Source organism: Vulpes vulpes, chromosome 14 (assembly GCF_048418805.1).
Source record: "Vulpes vulpes isolate BD-2025 chromosome 14, VulVul3, whole genome shotgun sequence".
NCBI lineage: Eukaryota > Metazoa > Chordata > Mammalia > Carnivora > Canidae > Vulpes > Vulpes vulpes.
In genome coordinates this window covers 62,677,518-62,693,711 of record NC_132793.1, presented here as the reverse complement: position 1 = coordinate 62,693,711, position 16,194 = coordinate 62,677,518, and the positions used below count along the sequence as shown (strand labels likewise).

Sequence of the window (16,194 nt, the reverse complement as noted above, 5' to 3'; positions counted from 1 at the left end):
GGGGGGGGGGGGGTTGCACAGTATTCTTACATAATTAGACATTTTCTTTGGTGTTTCTTAAAATCTCAAAGACTCAGCTGATACAGCTTTCACAATGTGACTGCCACTGTACAAATGTAGAAACTGAGGCATTAGAGCTAATATCTTCACTACACAAAAGAAGGTCTTATGTTTTTTCTCTCAATGAGTTACACCAGTCATCCCAGGAAAGAGAAGTATAATTGAAAGGAATGACACTATTCTAAGTATTCATTACATTTTTTTTTTAAGATTTTATTTATTTATCATGGTGGGTGCACAGAGACACAAGCAGGCTCCATGCAGGGAACCCAATATGGGACTCAATCCCGGGTCTCCAGGATCAGGCCCTGGGCCGAAGGTGGCACTAAACCACTGAGCCACCCCAGCTGCCCGTATTCATTACATTTTTTTATGTGGTTTTAATTCATACTTGACTGAACAATTAGAAAAGCCTGATTCTAGATACTGTAATCAAACAAATGAATTGGCATCTATACACATACAGATACTCACACTTGACATTTAAAGCCCCAGAATTTAAATCATTACTTTAATAATACCTGAAACTTCTGTAAGTAGTGTAATGGTGGATCTCTTTACTTGTATTTCTGGAACATCAACTGCCTAATATGCATTTTTTTATTTGTTTTTAATGCTGAGACCCAAACTCAGAAATAAATGTTGGGGTACATTTAACAAGTGTATAAACCAAGGCCTCTGATTATGACTAGTTAAATTTTTTTTTTTTAAAAAAGATTGTATTTGTTCATGAGAGACCCAGAGAAAGGCAGAGACACAAGCAGAGGGAGAAGCAGGCTCCATGCAGGGAGCCCAACATGGGACTCGATCCTGGGTCTCCAGGATTATACCCTGGGCTGAAGGCGGCACTAGACCGCTGAGTCCCCCAAGCTGCCCTGAGTATGACTAGTTAATACAAAATTAGATCATTGACAGCATTATAGACATTTGGATATTAAGATCAAAATGGAAAAATAAGTTGCCTATTCCTTGGATAAGAGACAGATTACAGAATTTTCTTCACTTTTAAATATAGAATAAAATTCTATAAAAGATACTTTCAGAAACCTATCAATTAATTTTGTTTTTGGTCTCCTTTAGCTCCAGATTTGATTTGCATATACTGTCACTGGTTGTTGGATCATTGCCTCTGACAGAGCAAGTCAAAATAGTAATAGGTATTCAATAAATGTATCACAAAGGAAAGTCATTTTTTTTTTAATTGTTCAATTTGGGGTCCTGGCTGGTTCATTTGATGGAGCATGAGACTCGTGATCTCAGGGTTGTGAGTTCAAGCCCCACTTTGGGTGTGGAGATTACTTAAAATCCTGGAAAAAAAATATTCAGATTATCCTAGTATATAGTATGGTTCAAATATAATCTGGAATCCCTATAGCATCTGTCAGTTTGAATCTGTGGAACAGTACCAAAATGAGCAAGTATTCTTGCTCTAAATGAAAAAAAAAAGTTTAACATACATTTCTTAGGAATTACCACAATTAATAGCAATAATAGTACTTTGCCATGTGAATGACCTTTAGTGAATTTACTCACCAAAAAACACTGAGGAATATATTTAATAGTTGACAAGATTCCTGGATTTAGCAGTCTCACCCCTATTGGGAGTGACATTCGAGATACATGGAAACCTCAAAACTAAATCAAGTTAAACAGCTTTCAAAAGGCAAAACTGTACCTATGTGAGAGGGGGAAAGAAATAGTTAAAATTTTATTAGACACAGTTTTTCAGTCTGTGAATGTGGTGGTCTTGAAAGCAATGAAGATGCCTCTGAATATCATTTCATGCCTCAAGATAGTTCTTACTCTTATGTCAACTTCATTGCATGCTCACTCCTTCGAAGGTGGGTAGTGAGTTTCATACAATGGTCAAGGTTTTAGGGAAGGCCTTATTTGCCCAAACCAAACTAAGTTTCATTTATAAGAATATGCAAACAATCCTCCAGCACTCACAACCAACCACCAAAAAGAGAGAGAGAAGCAAAGAAAAAGGAGTACTGAGTATACTTAGAAAAGATTTTTTTTTATTTAATGCAGTGAATGTATAGTCAACATTACCACTGAACTTAACATCTGAAAGTTGGTAGAATGAAACAAAAATTAGGCATCTGTTAATGGTTACTATGCACTAGGTACATCTGAAATTGTACAATATCAGGCTTGTAGACATTTGAGTAGACACTGTCAGCACGAAACATAAATCTCACACAAGGTATAATCAAAAGGTATTTCAAACAAATTATCCCATCAATAAACTTTCTGTGGCAACATCAGCTTTATGGAGTATTATGTCCAAGCAACAAACAGTGATGGTATGCGGATATAAGCATGTCATTATAAACATGGTGAGCTAAATAGAGCATATTGAGGTCAAAGCCTTTCTGTAGAAAGGGAATTTAATTGACATTCTCTTTCAAGCATAGTGTATAAACAGATCAAAATAGTTCTATAATAAGAAATAGTATTTAACAACGTCGCTTTAAAATAAAAATACTTTAAAAATTAGCTTCGATGAGATTAAATTTATCTTTAAAGAATCTTAGAGTGAAATATATATTTCTGGCTTCTGGTTTTTCTGTGTTTTTCCATCATAACCCTCCCCCCCTTCACCCTATCCCACTCTATTAATAAAGTAGTGCAAAACATTGTCTACAGCATTTTCAGCCAAGCTTAATCCCCTACCCAGTCAGGGAAGTAAAACATTCTCACCAAATTATTTCTCTCTCCAGAGGTATACTCCCGTGATTTATCAGGGAGTTAGGTACAAAAACTATCATAAGTCTTGGGAATGCAATTTTTAAGTATAGATTCTATGGTAAGTAGTGAAACAGTTTTTTAAAGGCAAACTCCCCCTTCCCCATAAGCAGTTGTGGTTTGTTTTTTGTTTTATGTTTTTTACAAAATAGGTTTCATGCATTCGTATTATCAAGAATGATTAGTTTTTTTAGAAATGAATGTAATGAAACAACTGGCATATCACTTAGCACACTAGCATTCTTTACATTAAAATTCACACTAATAACAAAAATCATACTCTGCATTAAAGCATTTCAGTAATTTAATGAGAAAGCAGATACTTTCTGTGTGTGTGAGAATACTTTTGAGTATTAAATATTTTTAGATGCACAGAGACACCAAAAGCAATACGGATTTAGTTTGCTACTATTTTTGATAACTGAACTGGGTGACTAGCTTGCTAACTCGGTACAAATTAAAGTAGTGGTAGGTATAAAAATTCAAATAGGCAATCATGTATAAACCTGGCAGTATTTATGTGTAGTCCTGTAGAGATTTTGAGGTTTCAGATGGAATGATAAAAGGTTTGGAAGTTTTCTTTGTAGAGTGTGGAAGAATTATCTTGACGGAGTGACTGTACCTTTGCTCATTAGTGTAAAATAAGCCGAGTCATAGCTCAATAATTTGCACAGGAATGAAAGTCAGGATCTGAAGTCAGAATCTATGTTAAATTGAAATGCATCTGTTCCATAAGTCAGATTTTGGGATTTCCCCCCTTCCCTTTTGAAATGTATAAAACATAGAAAACTGTAATGGATTACTTTTCAGATAAAAAATAGTCACATTAAAAAAAAAAACCTTAAAAATCAAATTGACATTTACATTTTATGTAGATTTAATCAGAGCACAGCTGAGCATTTAATGTAATACTCTGGTTCTTCCACTTGTAATTAGAGAAGTGTATATCTCCCAACGTTACCATTCTTGTATTTGTTGTTTCAGTGTGTTATATTATTATCCACAGCCAACAAGGCTTTCACACAGCAACAGCTAACCCTTTATCAAATGGAGTCTGTACAATGGAAGTATATTTTCAAAGACATATGCCTTTGTACACTATTTACAAATTCTCTCGATCATGATAAAAAGGCAAAATAAATAAAAAGCAGGAAGAAAGGAAATGCTGCTGAGGCTGAAGGCTTTTTCTTTTATCTTCCCAAACAGATGCTGGTCTCCTCAGTGCTGGGAGCTGGCTAGCCAAGATTGTTTTTCTTCCTTTTACACGGGCTATGGGAAGGATCTGGTTTCAGTTCTTGGTATTGCACCTGTTTAAACAGAGTTCAGAGAAAGACTGGTCAGGTGGTCACTTTCTGGCAAAGGCAGGCAAAGCAGAGGAATGAGAGACTGCTTGGAGGCAGGGGTGGGAAGAGTGCTCACCCTGGAAGCTCTAGGAGAGCTGCAGCTGGGATGCAGAAAACAATAGAATGATAGAGCAAGAATCAGGAGGGAAATCCTGCCAGAAATTACGTGAGAGCGGTGATGTGAACTTTGGTAATAGGCGCCTCTTCACTGTCAATAACAGAGGACTTTAAAGCAAAAACCATCTTTCTCTTAATTTTGAAAGGCTGGATAATGGTTCCTTGCAATTTACTGTTTGTTTAATTTAGGCTTAATCTCTCTCCAGGCCACTCTCCTGTCAGATACTAAATCAAAAACTCAACTGAAACAAAGGAAGAAAGGTATTGCCGGAACATAGCTTCCAGATTTTGATAAAAACGTTTTTCATTTATTCTGAAAATAATTGATAATTAATGGGCATTAGCCTCCAAGGATTTTAAAGGATGGAGGTGTGCCCCAGTCTTGAAAAAGCAGTTACTCCCCACCCCACCTCACCCACCAAGGTCTCCAAAATGTACATTTTTAACACTTAATTCCTCCAAATTATGCAAAGAAGTGTTTTTCCAATGTTCTCTGGCAGATTTTGCTTTCATCATCTATATTCCTGTTTCCTCCCTTCAGGTAATGGGGACTTCCCTTCACAAACTCTAAGTGAACCTTCTTTGGAGGAAAATTGCTCCTACAAGCCCTGGTAGGTTCTTGATGCAACCCTCTCTCATTCAACATTACCCATTCTCTATAAAGTTCTTCTTGCATAACACCCCGAGTGGGCTAAACTGCCAAGGGCCTTTTTAACTTTAAGTGGTTCTTCTAAAACCTTTGAAATTAAATGGATGAAAAGCAAAAACCCAGTGCCATCCTACATTAAATAGCAGGCATAGTGAAACATACATACCACTTGTACATCTGAAGGGACTCTGGAAAGGAAGTCAAGTAGTTCATTGTTATCAATTGCATATGGACTCCGAAGCTTTTTTGTGAATTTATTGATGCCTGAAAAAGTGACAGGTTAAACATGAGTGAAATCTCCAAATGTAGGAATCAGAGAAATCACATACTTTTCCATATGCTGCAGTGATTTGAAGATCTAGATTAAGCTGCTCTTCAGTCTTGACTGAACCAATACACCCTGTTTTCTCCTCCGGTCTTCCCTTCCTCCCTCCCTTCTTCCAGTTTTCTTTCTTTCTCTCCTTTCCTTTGTCCCCTTCCTAGCTCCATCCCAACTCAATGGCTGCTCCGGTTTTCTCTTTTATTTTGTGGCTTCTTCCCAGCAGGAAAGGCTTTTTATTTGGGAAACAAAAGGCATCTGGCAAGAATGAGCAGTGCTGTATCTTGCTTTGCCACTCAGGGTCACATTACTTAGAAGCCTTGCTTTAGTGTTCCATCTATGGTGAAACTTTGCAAGGCAAAAGAAGTCTGATTTACTGGTTTTCCCTTTTTTCAAAAGATAAACCTTGACTGGGTTTTGTTTTGTTTTAATGGGAAGAGGTGTTAATGTTATACGAACTAAATGTTTCGAAGACAGTTGTCCTTTTTGCTTTTTCTCAGAATGATCTGAAATGAGAGAGTTTACCACTGGCTTTAAAAAGATAGATAGATAGATAGATAGATAGATAGATAGATAGATAGCTAGCTAGCTTTAAAGATGATGAAGCAAGAGGACCCTAAACTCTCTTCCTACATTTCTGGTGCTGAGAGAAGACTCACTTTGAAGCAGGTAGGAGAGGCCTGGACATAATTTCATGATGAACCTTACCCTCAGTGTGGCAACCTGCTGTCAGGAAGTAACTTAAAAGCTGTAGTAGTTTCTTCTTGAGGAGTGAAAGGTTTGAACCCCACATCAGGCACCCCCCAGCTTTTAACACACGCACCTATGAGATGATGACCCTCCAAAACCTCTACCTTTGAAAACCAATGGGGCTCACTTCTACTACGAGACCAACAAGGCTATAGTGATCTGAGGAAATAGCCCTTAAAGGGCTGGCATGCTTGGAGTCACCTCAGGGCCCCACGTGGAAGCAGGTAATTGAGGGGTGCCTGGACTTTGGGAGAGGCTGGTTTACTTGTGTTGGAGCATCAGTCCAAGGGGTAGGCATCTGAGGAGACACACATTCAAAGGACGGCTGTGGTGCTCTCTGGAGCCAGAGACTGGAGGTCCCATCTTTGCACTTTCCCTCTGCCTTGCTCCAGCTTTTGGATGCTATATCCACACACTCCCTTTGCCTCACTCCACAGAGTGTCAGTATCTCCGCTACGGAAGCTTTTACACATGTATGGTGCCCAGTTTTACGTCTGGTTTTACATCTAGGAGGTGGCTCAATATGGCAATGTAGGAAGATCTTGAACTCCCCTCCTCCTATGAACATACCAAATCTACAGCTACATATGGAACAGTTCCCTCTGAGAAAGACATGAAAACTAGCTGAGCAACTTCTTCACATTGGGTAAAGGAGAAAAACGCCAAATGGAAGTGGGGAGGAGAAGCTGAGACAAAATCTCATTGTAAACCCTAGCCCAGCAAGGCAACCAACAATCATGACATAACTCACAAACATGGAGCTTCTCTCTGAGGAGCAACGGGTTGTACCCTATATCAGGCACCCCAGTTTTTAAGTCCTGTACCTGAGAGATGAGCCCCCAACACATCTGGCTTTGAAAACCATGAGATATAAGGAACTGTAGTGAACTGAGAAATGGCTCAAAAGGCTCCTGTGCAGATTCACTTGCCCCAGGGTGCAGCATAGAGGCAGCCTTTAGAAAAGCACCCAGACTTTAAGCAAATAAATCTCTTTCACATAACTTTAAAACTTCAGCTGGAGGGTCAGGGGCCTGCTGGGATACTTTCTTACTGGTGGGTGACATATTTGTATCCTGTTTGCCTTGTAGAGCTGATGGGTGCCATTTTTACCCACCCACCCCTGACTGGGAGTCATCATCCTCACATTCTCTCTCTGCCATGCTTCAGAGCACCAACATTTCCTGGAGAGGAGTTTTTACATACATCTGGTGCCTTGGTTTATGTGGCTGCCAGTAAGGGGAACACCTCTTGATTGTTGGGCTCAGTAGGCCAGTGTTGCTTCCATTACTGAATTATATGGGATGCTAACAATCAGAAAGACCATTCTTGGCAGACCACCGTCCCCAGTACACTGTATCAGACAGCAGACTGAAAGAGACCCCCAGTCTTTCTGAGAAGAAACCTATTTATTTATAGAGGAGCTTTGGGCTGCTGTGCAACCCTCTGCTGGCCCACTTCTGAGAGTTTATGGAGTTCTCGTGGAACAGAGTCCAATGGATGCACTCTACACTCTCTGCCTCACTATAGCTTATATATTGCATCTCCCAGGAAGGAGCTTCTATTCTTGTTTGACACCCTTGACTTTTGTAGCAGGACACTGTATCACCTGACTGTGATGGCCCATGGGGCTCATGCTCACAGGACTATAAGCAAAGAAAACAGAGTTCTCAAACAGCTACCACCCTGAGGACATAGCTAGAGGCAACAGACTCAGATGTTCAGTCTTGGTCACAGACAAAGCTTATCATCATAGTTGCTGCCTGAGGGGTGGGCTTCTAATTAAACATATAAGGGATGACTGTAAACTCCAGAAACCTTGGAGAGTAGACACTGTGCCATGCTTCAGAGCAGCAGTATCTCTCAGAGGGGAGGTTTTATGTATATCTGGTGCCCTGGTTTTTACAGCTGCCACTGAGGGAATACCCTTTGATCTCCCAGCACTGGTAGGCACGAGGCTTGTATTTCTGGATCCCACAGGACTGTAACCATTAGAGAGGCAGTCTACCACCCCCCAAGGCAGTGCACAGACATCCAGCTAAAATACATCCATAGTCTATCAGTGAAAGAGACCTATTTGATTGTCCTAGAGCTTCAGGCCTGCACAGCATACTTCAAGTTGGAAATATATCTAGAGGCTTAGAAAAGTGCTCTGAGGACATGTACGCTGCAGGAAGCCATCTTTGTGTTATTGCTACAGTACACTGGCATCTCCTTGAAAGGAATTTACTTACATACTCTCATCTGGAGCCCCAATTTTAGCTACTGTCTCCCAGAGTCTAGTGACCAGTGGGGCTTACACTTGTAGTCCTATAGGACTATATATATTTGCATTCTTTAGGAGCTGCTGTCTATGGGTTTGGTTTTATCCAGCCTAAACCTAGGTACTGACTGGTCTTGGCACACCATCAACTATTGGGAGCTATTAAAATAGGTTATTCAGACAATCACACAGGTTAGACAACCAAGAGCTAAGGCAGGGTTGAACAATAATGTTCACCTCCTAAGCAAAGCCAGGTCTTCAAAAATGGGAGAAGGGTTATTTCATCTAATGCATAGAAACCAACACAGACTTGAGGCAAATGAAGAAACAGAGGAATATGTTCCAGAAGGAAGAAAAAGAAAATCTCTGGAAAAAACCTTAATGAAATAGGTAACTAATTTACCTGGTAAAGAGTTCAAAGTGTGGTCATATTGATGCTTACCAAACTCAGAAGAACAGACCACAGTGAGAGCTTCAACAGAGAGATGGAAAATCTAAGGAAGTACCAAATAAAAGTCACAGAGCTGAAGAATCCAGTCATTGAACTGAAAAATATGTTAGAAGGGTTCAACAACAGACTAGATGAAACAGGACTATTGAACTCAAAGATCTGGCAGTGGAATTCAACCAAGCAGAACAGCAGAAAGGAAAAAAAAAAATGAAACTAAAGACTACTTAAGGGACATGGGGCAAAACTAACCATACTAACATTCACATTATAGGGGTCCCAGAAAGAGGTGAAAAAGGGGACTGAAAACCTTCCTAACCTGTGGAAGGAAATACATGCAAAGCCAGGAAGACCAGAAAGTTCCAAAAAAGGAGGTAAAAAGACCCACACCAAGACACATTATAGTTAAAAAATCAAAAGGGGAAAGATGACCCCCCCCCAAAAAATCTTAAAAATAGCAAAACAACTAGGTAAGTACAAGGGAACCCCCATAATGCCATAAGCACATTTTTCAACAAAAACTGCAAGCCAGAAAGAGTGGCACAAAAGTTAAAGGAGTTCATCACCATGAAACTGGCCTTACAAGAAATGTTAAAGAAGGGACTACATTAAGCTGAAAAAGGGAGGATGCTAATTATAATTAGTTAAGAAAACATTATAGATCTCATTGGTAATGGTAAATATATAGCAAAGGTAGTAGATTAATCACCTATAAAGTTAGCATGAAGGTTAAAAGACAAACGTTACAAAAATGTAACTATAATAATTAGTTAAGGAATATACAAGATTAAAAGATGTTAAATGTAACATCAGAAACAGAACATGTGGGTGGAGAGTTAAAATATAGAGCTTAAAAATGCATCCAACCTTCCACTGTTGCCAACAAAATAGACTGTTGTAAGTTGTAATATGTAAGCCTCATGATAACTATAAGGCAAAAACCTAAAACTAGATACACAAAAGATAATAAAGCAATCAAAGCATACTACCAAGGAAAGCCATCAAATCACAAAGGAAGACAGCAAAAGAAAAAAAAGAACAGAGGGACTACAAGACAGAAAACAACACAATGCCAATAGGTACATACCTATGCAGTAATTAACTGCAAATGAGATAAATTCTCCAGTCAAAACATATCAAATGGCTGAATGGATAAAAAGCAAGACCCATTTATATGTATGCTGCCTAGAAGAGATGCACTTCAGATATAAAGACACAGACTGTGAAAGTGAAGGAATGGAAAAAACATATTCCATGCAAATGAAAACCAAAAGAAAGCTGGGGTAGCTATGCTTACATCAGACAAAACATTTTAAAACAATAATAAGAGATTACGAAGGATATTACATAATGAAAAAGGGGTTAACCCAACAAGAGGATATAACATTTTAAAATATTTATACAGTCAATATAGGAGCTCCTGAACTTATAAAGCAAATATTGACAGATATAAAAGAAGAAATAGCAATATAGTATTAGAGTACTTTTTTTTTAATCTTTTTTTTTAAGATTTTATTTATTCATGAGAGACACAGAGAAAAAGAGAGAGAGGCAGAGACACAGGCAGAGGGAGAAGTAGGCTCCATGCAGGGAGCCCGCTGGGGAACTCGATCCCAGGTCTCCAGGATCACACCCTGGGCCGAAGGCAGGTGCTAAACTGCTGAGCCACCCAGGAATCCCCACTAGAGTACTTTACTACCTCACATCAACACCTAGATCATCCAGGCAGAAAACCAATAAGGAAACATCAGCCTTAAATTACATGTTTGACCACATGAACCTAACGGACATCAATAAAACATCCCGTACAAAAGCAGAAGAATACACATTCTTCCCAAGTGCACATGGAACATTCTCTAGGACAGCTCATGTGTTAAGCCACAAAACAGGTCTTAATAAAGAAGACTGAAATCATATCATGCATCTTTTTCAACCACCATGGTATGAATACAGAAATCAATTACATGGGGAGGTGGGCAGGGGGATCGGGTGACTGGGTGCCAGGCACTGAAAGGGGTACTTGACGGGATGAGCATTGGATGTTATACTATATGTTGGCAAATCAAACTCCAATAAAAAAGTATACAAAAATCAATTACAAGAAGAAAATTGGAAAATTCACTAGTATGGGGAGATCAAATAACATGCTACTGAACCAATGAATCAATGAAGAAATAAAAGAATGCCTTGAGGAAAATGAAAACAGAAATACAACATACCAAAATGTATGGGGATACAACCAAAGCAATTCTATGAGGGAAGTTCATAGCAATAAATGCCTACCTCAATAAAAAAAGAAAAATCTCAACCTAACTTTATATCTCACGGACCAACAAACAAAACCCAAAGTTAAAGAAGGAAGCTGGTTCTCTGAAAAAATGAGTAAAATGGCAAGCCTTTAGCTAGACTTGCCAAGAAAAAAAAAGAAGAACCATATAAAATCAGAACTGAAAGAGGCTATGTTAAACCTGAAACCACAGAAGTATAAAAGATCATAAGACTACACACTAGATACATATAATCTTCTAAGACTGAATCATGAAGAAACAAAATTTCTATTCAGACTGATTACTGGGAAGGCAGCTGAATCAGTAATCAAAAACCTTCCCACAAACAGGACCAGTTTCACTGTTGAATTCTACCAAACATTCAAAGAATAGAATATTTCTTACTTAATCTTCCAAAAACTAGAAGAGAACCCCCCCACACACACACAAAAAGAAAATACAGCCCAATATTCCTGATGAACAGAGATGGAAAAAAATCAACAAAATATTAGCAATCTGCATTGAACAATTAAAAGTCTTATTTACCACAATTAATTTGGATTTATTCCAGGGATACAAGGATAGTACAACATCTGAAAACCAATCAGTGTCATACACTATGTTAAGAAAATGAAGGATAAAAACCAGATGATCATCTCAATAGATACAGAACAGCATTTGACAAAATTCAACATCCATTGATGATAAAAACTTTCCACAAAGTGGATACAGAGGAAACGTACATCAATATAACAAAGGGCCATATATGACAATCCATAGCTAACATAGTGATGAAAAACTAAAAGCTTTTTCCCCTAAGTTCAGAAACAAGATAAAGCCCACTTTCATCACTTTTATTCAACAGACTAGTGGGAGTCCTAGCCAGAGTAATCAGCCAAGAAAAAGAAATAAAAATACCCGAATTGCAAAGAAAAACTCAGTATGTGCAAATGACATCATGATATATATAGAAGACTAAAGATTCCACCAAAAAACAAAACAAAAACAAAACCTAATAAGTGAATTCAATGAAGCTGCAGGATTATGGGGAAGATATAATGGAGAGGATATGACTTACGGTTGACTTGGTTGCTGAACTCACAATTAGAGGTTCCTCACCCACTTTGGTTTTTGAAATGTACATTCTACATTTCAATGAAATGTACTCACAGTGGGAACTGCTCCAAAGACGTAGCCTTGATAAAGTAAGGTGTTACTGAGACCATGTGGACTGTATATGAGACTGAGCCCAGCTAATTCCTGTATGTAAAATTTTAAGATTCTAGTGAGCAAGGTGGAGATTTACTTGCCTGTGGCCAATCCAGAGAAGCCTCATAAGTCAGTTCCCTTGTATATAAAATATACCACCTACCACTCCGAGATGGTCTGCCTCTTTCTTCAGTCTATGCATTCTGTGTATGGGAACCAACTTGCAAACCCAGGATACAAAAATCAGTTAAAAATCTGTTGTGTTTCTATACACTAACAAAGAACTACCAGAAAGAGAAATTAAGAATAATCCCATTCACAGTTGTATCAGAAAGAATAAAATACCCATGAATAAATTTAATGAACTGAAAGACTTGTATACTGAAAACTATAAGACATTAATGAAAGAAATTGAAGACAACATACATAAATGGAAAGATAGTCCATGTTCATGGATTGGAAGAACAGTGTTAAAATGTTGAGACTACCCAAAAGTAATGTACAGATTCAATGCAATCCTTATCAAAATTTCAATGGCATTTTTCACAGAAGTAGAACAAACCTAAAATTGGTATGGAACCACAAAAGACCCCAAATAGCCAAAGCAATCTTGAGAAACAACAACAAAGCTGGAGGCATCATGCTCTCTGATTACAAAGCCATAGTAGTCAAAACAGTATGATATTGGCATAAAAACAAATGGATCAATGGAACAGAATAGAAAGTGCAGAAATAAAACCACACATACGTGATCAAGAAATTTATGACAGAGTAGGCAAGAATACACAGTGGAGGAAGGACAGTCTCATAAATGGTGTTAGAAAACTGGACAACCACATGCAAAAGAATGAAACCAGACTACTATCTTATGTGCAAAAATTAACTCAAAATGGGTTAGAGATTTGTATTTAAGACTGGAAGCCATGAAACTCCGAGAAGAAAATAAAAGCAGTAAACTCCTTGACATCAGTCTTGGAAACACTTCAGATTTGACCCCAAGAAGCAAAATCAACAAAAGTAAAAATAAATCAGACTATATCCTACTAAAAAGCTTCTGCACAGCAAAGGAAACTACCAATAAAACGAAAAGGCAACCTATCGCATGGGAGAAGACATTTGTAAATCTTAACTCTGCTATGGAGCTAATAGCTAAAATATATCAAGAACTAATACAACTCAGTAGCAAAAACAAAAACACAATCCAATTAAAAAAATAGGCAAAGGAGAGGATCTAAATTGACATTTTTCCAAGTAAGACCTACAGATAGCCAACTAGTATGTGAAAAGATGCTCAATATCACTATCAGGGAAATGCAATTCAAAAACACCTTGAGATATCACCTCACAACTGTTAGAATGGCTATTACCAAAAAGACAAGGAATAACAAGTGTTGGCAGGCATTTCTCCACAAGTGTGGAGAAACAGAAACCCTCATTCACTGTTGGTGGAAGTGTAAACTGCTGCGCCACGGAATACAGTATGTATAGTCCTGAAAGAAAGAAAAGTGGTACTGCCCTACATTCCTGCAATTCCACTTCTGGACATTTATCCAAAGAAAACAAAAACACTAACTCAAGAAGATAAATACACCCTCCTGGCACATGTTCACTGCAGCCCTGTTTATATAATAGCCAAGACACGGAAACAACCTAAGTGTCCACTGACAGATGAATGGATAAAGGAAATATTGTCTATGTATATACAGTGGACTATTAACCATAAAAATCAAGGAAATTTTGCCATTTGCAACAATGGAGGTGGGCCTTGAAAGCATTATGCTAAGTGAAATGAGTCAAATAAATAAATAAGCCAAGCTCATAGATCCAGACTTCGCACATTTTGTGTATGTTTAGTTACCCGAGGCAGCAAGTGGGAGGATGGGTGAAATGGGTGAAGGGGTACAAATTTTCAGTTACTAAATAAGTGACAGGGATGTAATTTATAGCATGAGGACTACAGTTAACAATACTGTATTGCATATCTGAAAGTTGCTAAGAGAGTAGATCTTAAAAGTTCTCACCATGGGGGAAGAAAATGTTTCCGTTTCTACATCTCTGGCACTGAGATTTTCAGGAAGCAATTTTCCTTTTAAATTACACAAAATTTAAATTTAATGCTTGCAAAAGATGCTGTGATTGACTTACTTGGATCACTTTTGGAATAGAACAGCCAAGAACCATTACAGATGAGCCATATCTACTCATACTAAATTATTCAACAGTTAATCCTCTGCACTACCTGAAGAGCAAATGTGACTGAGGGGTACATATAGATGAAATTGGAGCTATTATAGAAACAAAAACTTTAATGAGATAGAGGTGTTGAAACAATATATAAAACCAGAAGTATCTATTCTACACATTGTAGGATATAAGGTAGGATTTCAATGGGATAAGTCTACTCTTTGAAATTTATATTGCACTTAATATATGACCAAGCATATTCACATATGAAAAAATAAATTAACAGCTTTATATGAAGTCAACAGGCTTGTAAAGACTGGACCATAAGTTAGAACATCTTGGCTCTTCTTCAGGAAGCTCAGCAGAATAAACATTTTTATGTTTATTGTATGTCTTTTGCATTCTTGATTTTGGTCCGTCTCCCCATGTGAGACCCATGTCTTAAATTTCTAGTTAATATTTCAGCAATCACATAGCACTGAAGAAATACTGTTCTTGTTTTATTTCTTTTGGTGAAACAAGAGGCCCGAGCACATTCTCTAAGAATTACGTTTAAGACAGAGCCAGTGAGGCCACCCCAGGTTACAGAGCCAGATGTCTGCCATGGGTTCCAGTTTCTGAGAACGCTGGGGGAAAAAACCCCAGAAATTCATCAACTATCACAATGGAGACAGCAGATCTGACCCTAGGAAGGTTAGAGATAATAAAGTGGCACACCTATTGCCTTACCCCGAATTCCTTCAATAAAACAGCATCTGTTTTATACATCAAAAGAAGGAATGAAAGTTGAGGGTTTGAATACACCGAGGGAAGAAATGCCTCCGTCCTTGTTTAACTAAACAAGTGAAAGTACTATCTTATTTGAAACTGTTCAAATTATAAGAAGGGAAAAAATAATCATTATTCCTCCCTCCCCAAGCTATAAAGGTAAGGGGAGTGATGATAAAGGGTAAGAGGGCTTACTAAGGACATGACAAGATAGGCCAAAAAGAACAGAGAAATAGGAATCTTAAAACTGGAGGGTGTGGGGACCTCAGACCCCTCCGTCACTTTATTCACACATCTCTCTTAAAGTCTTAAAATAATAAAACATTCCTTTTGACCTTTTTGCTTTTAGTGTAAACATGTATTTTCTGGAATTAACACCCAGTTTGGTTCTTTGCATTTTGTGTATGTTTAGCAATCTTATGTGTGTGCAGGCCAGTGGTTAAGTAAAGAATCCTACTTCTAGCTGGTCTTGTATATATATGTATATCATTAATGTAGTTTTATAAGTTAGTCCATCGTAGACACTGACCATTTTCTTCCAAGCACAAATTTTCTCAGATAAGGAAGAGGAACCTGAAAACAATGCAGAATGCTGAAACTATCACCTAAGTGGAATCTAGGGCCACGGGAACTGTTGGCATTGCAGCATTACTGCATTAAAAATTAGGACTGGAAAAATATCACCTTTAAAGTGGGTTTTTGCAGAAGCACTTTTGTTTAGTACACATAAAGCAGATTTCTTATTCCTAAGCAACCTGTCAGTGCCAAGGACCCTCTTCCTGCATCCTAAAGGTGACCTCTTAAATAGGCGGCCATATATAGTCCCATGTTTATGGACGCTTCTACAAGATAAAGTACCACAGCACAAAAGCATATTGTCCTAAATGCACCATACGGATCGAAATGCCTCTGTTTACGTATAAGTGGTAAAAATAAATCAGAATGATATCTAGACAAAGCTACACTTTGATATATGAAGAATCTGCACAACTACATGTTTACAGTATGATGGAGCCTATGGTGCCAGATAAGAAAAATGCATTTTGTAGGTAGACCTAAATCTTTATAC

General features: G+C 38.0%; 1 protein-coding gene across 20 annotated transcripts in view; it reads right to left on the bottom strand.

Annotated features, from left to right (window-relative positions):
- Positions 1 to 2,059: 2,059 nt before the first annotated feature.
- MCTP1 (multiple C2 and transmembrane domain containing 1) overlaps positions 2,060 to 16,194 on the bottom strand; it is a 531,614-nt gene continuing 517,479 nt past the window's right edge. For all 20 annotated transcript variants that reach the window (XM_072736754.1, XM_072736756.1, XM_072736755.1 and 17 more), the window contains 2 exons: positions 5,087 to 5,184; positions 2,060 to 4,118 (listed from right to left, as the gene is read on the bottom strand). In XM_072736754.1, coding sequence (XP_072592855.1) covers positions 4,047 to 4,118; positions 5,087 to 5,184 — 170 coding nt within the window. In that variant the 3' untranslated portion in view covers positions 2,060 to 4,046. The remainder of the gene's footprint in view (positions 4,119 to 5,086; positions 5,185 to 16,194) is intronic.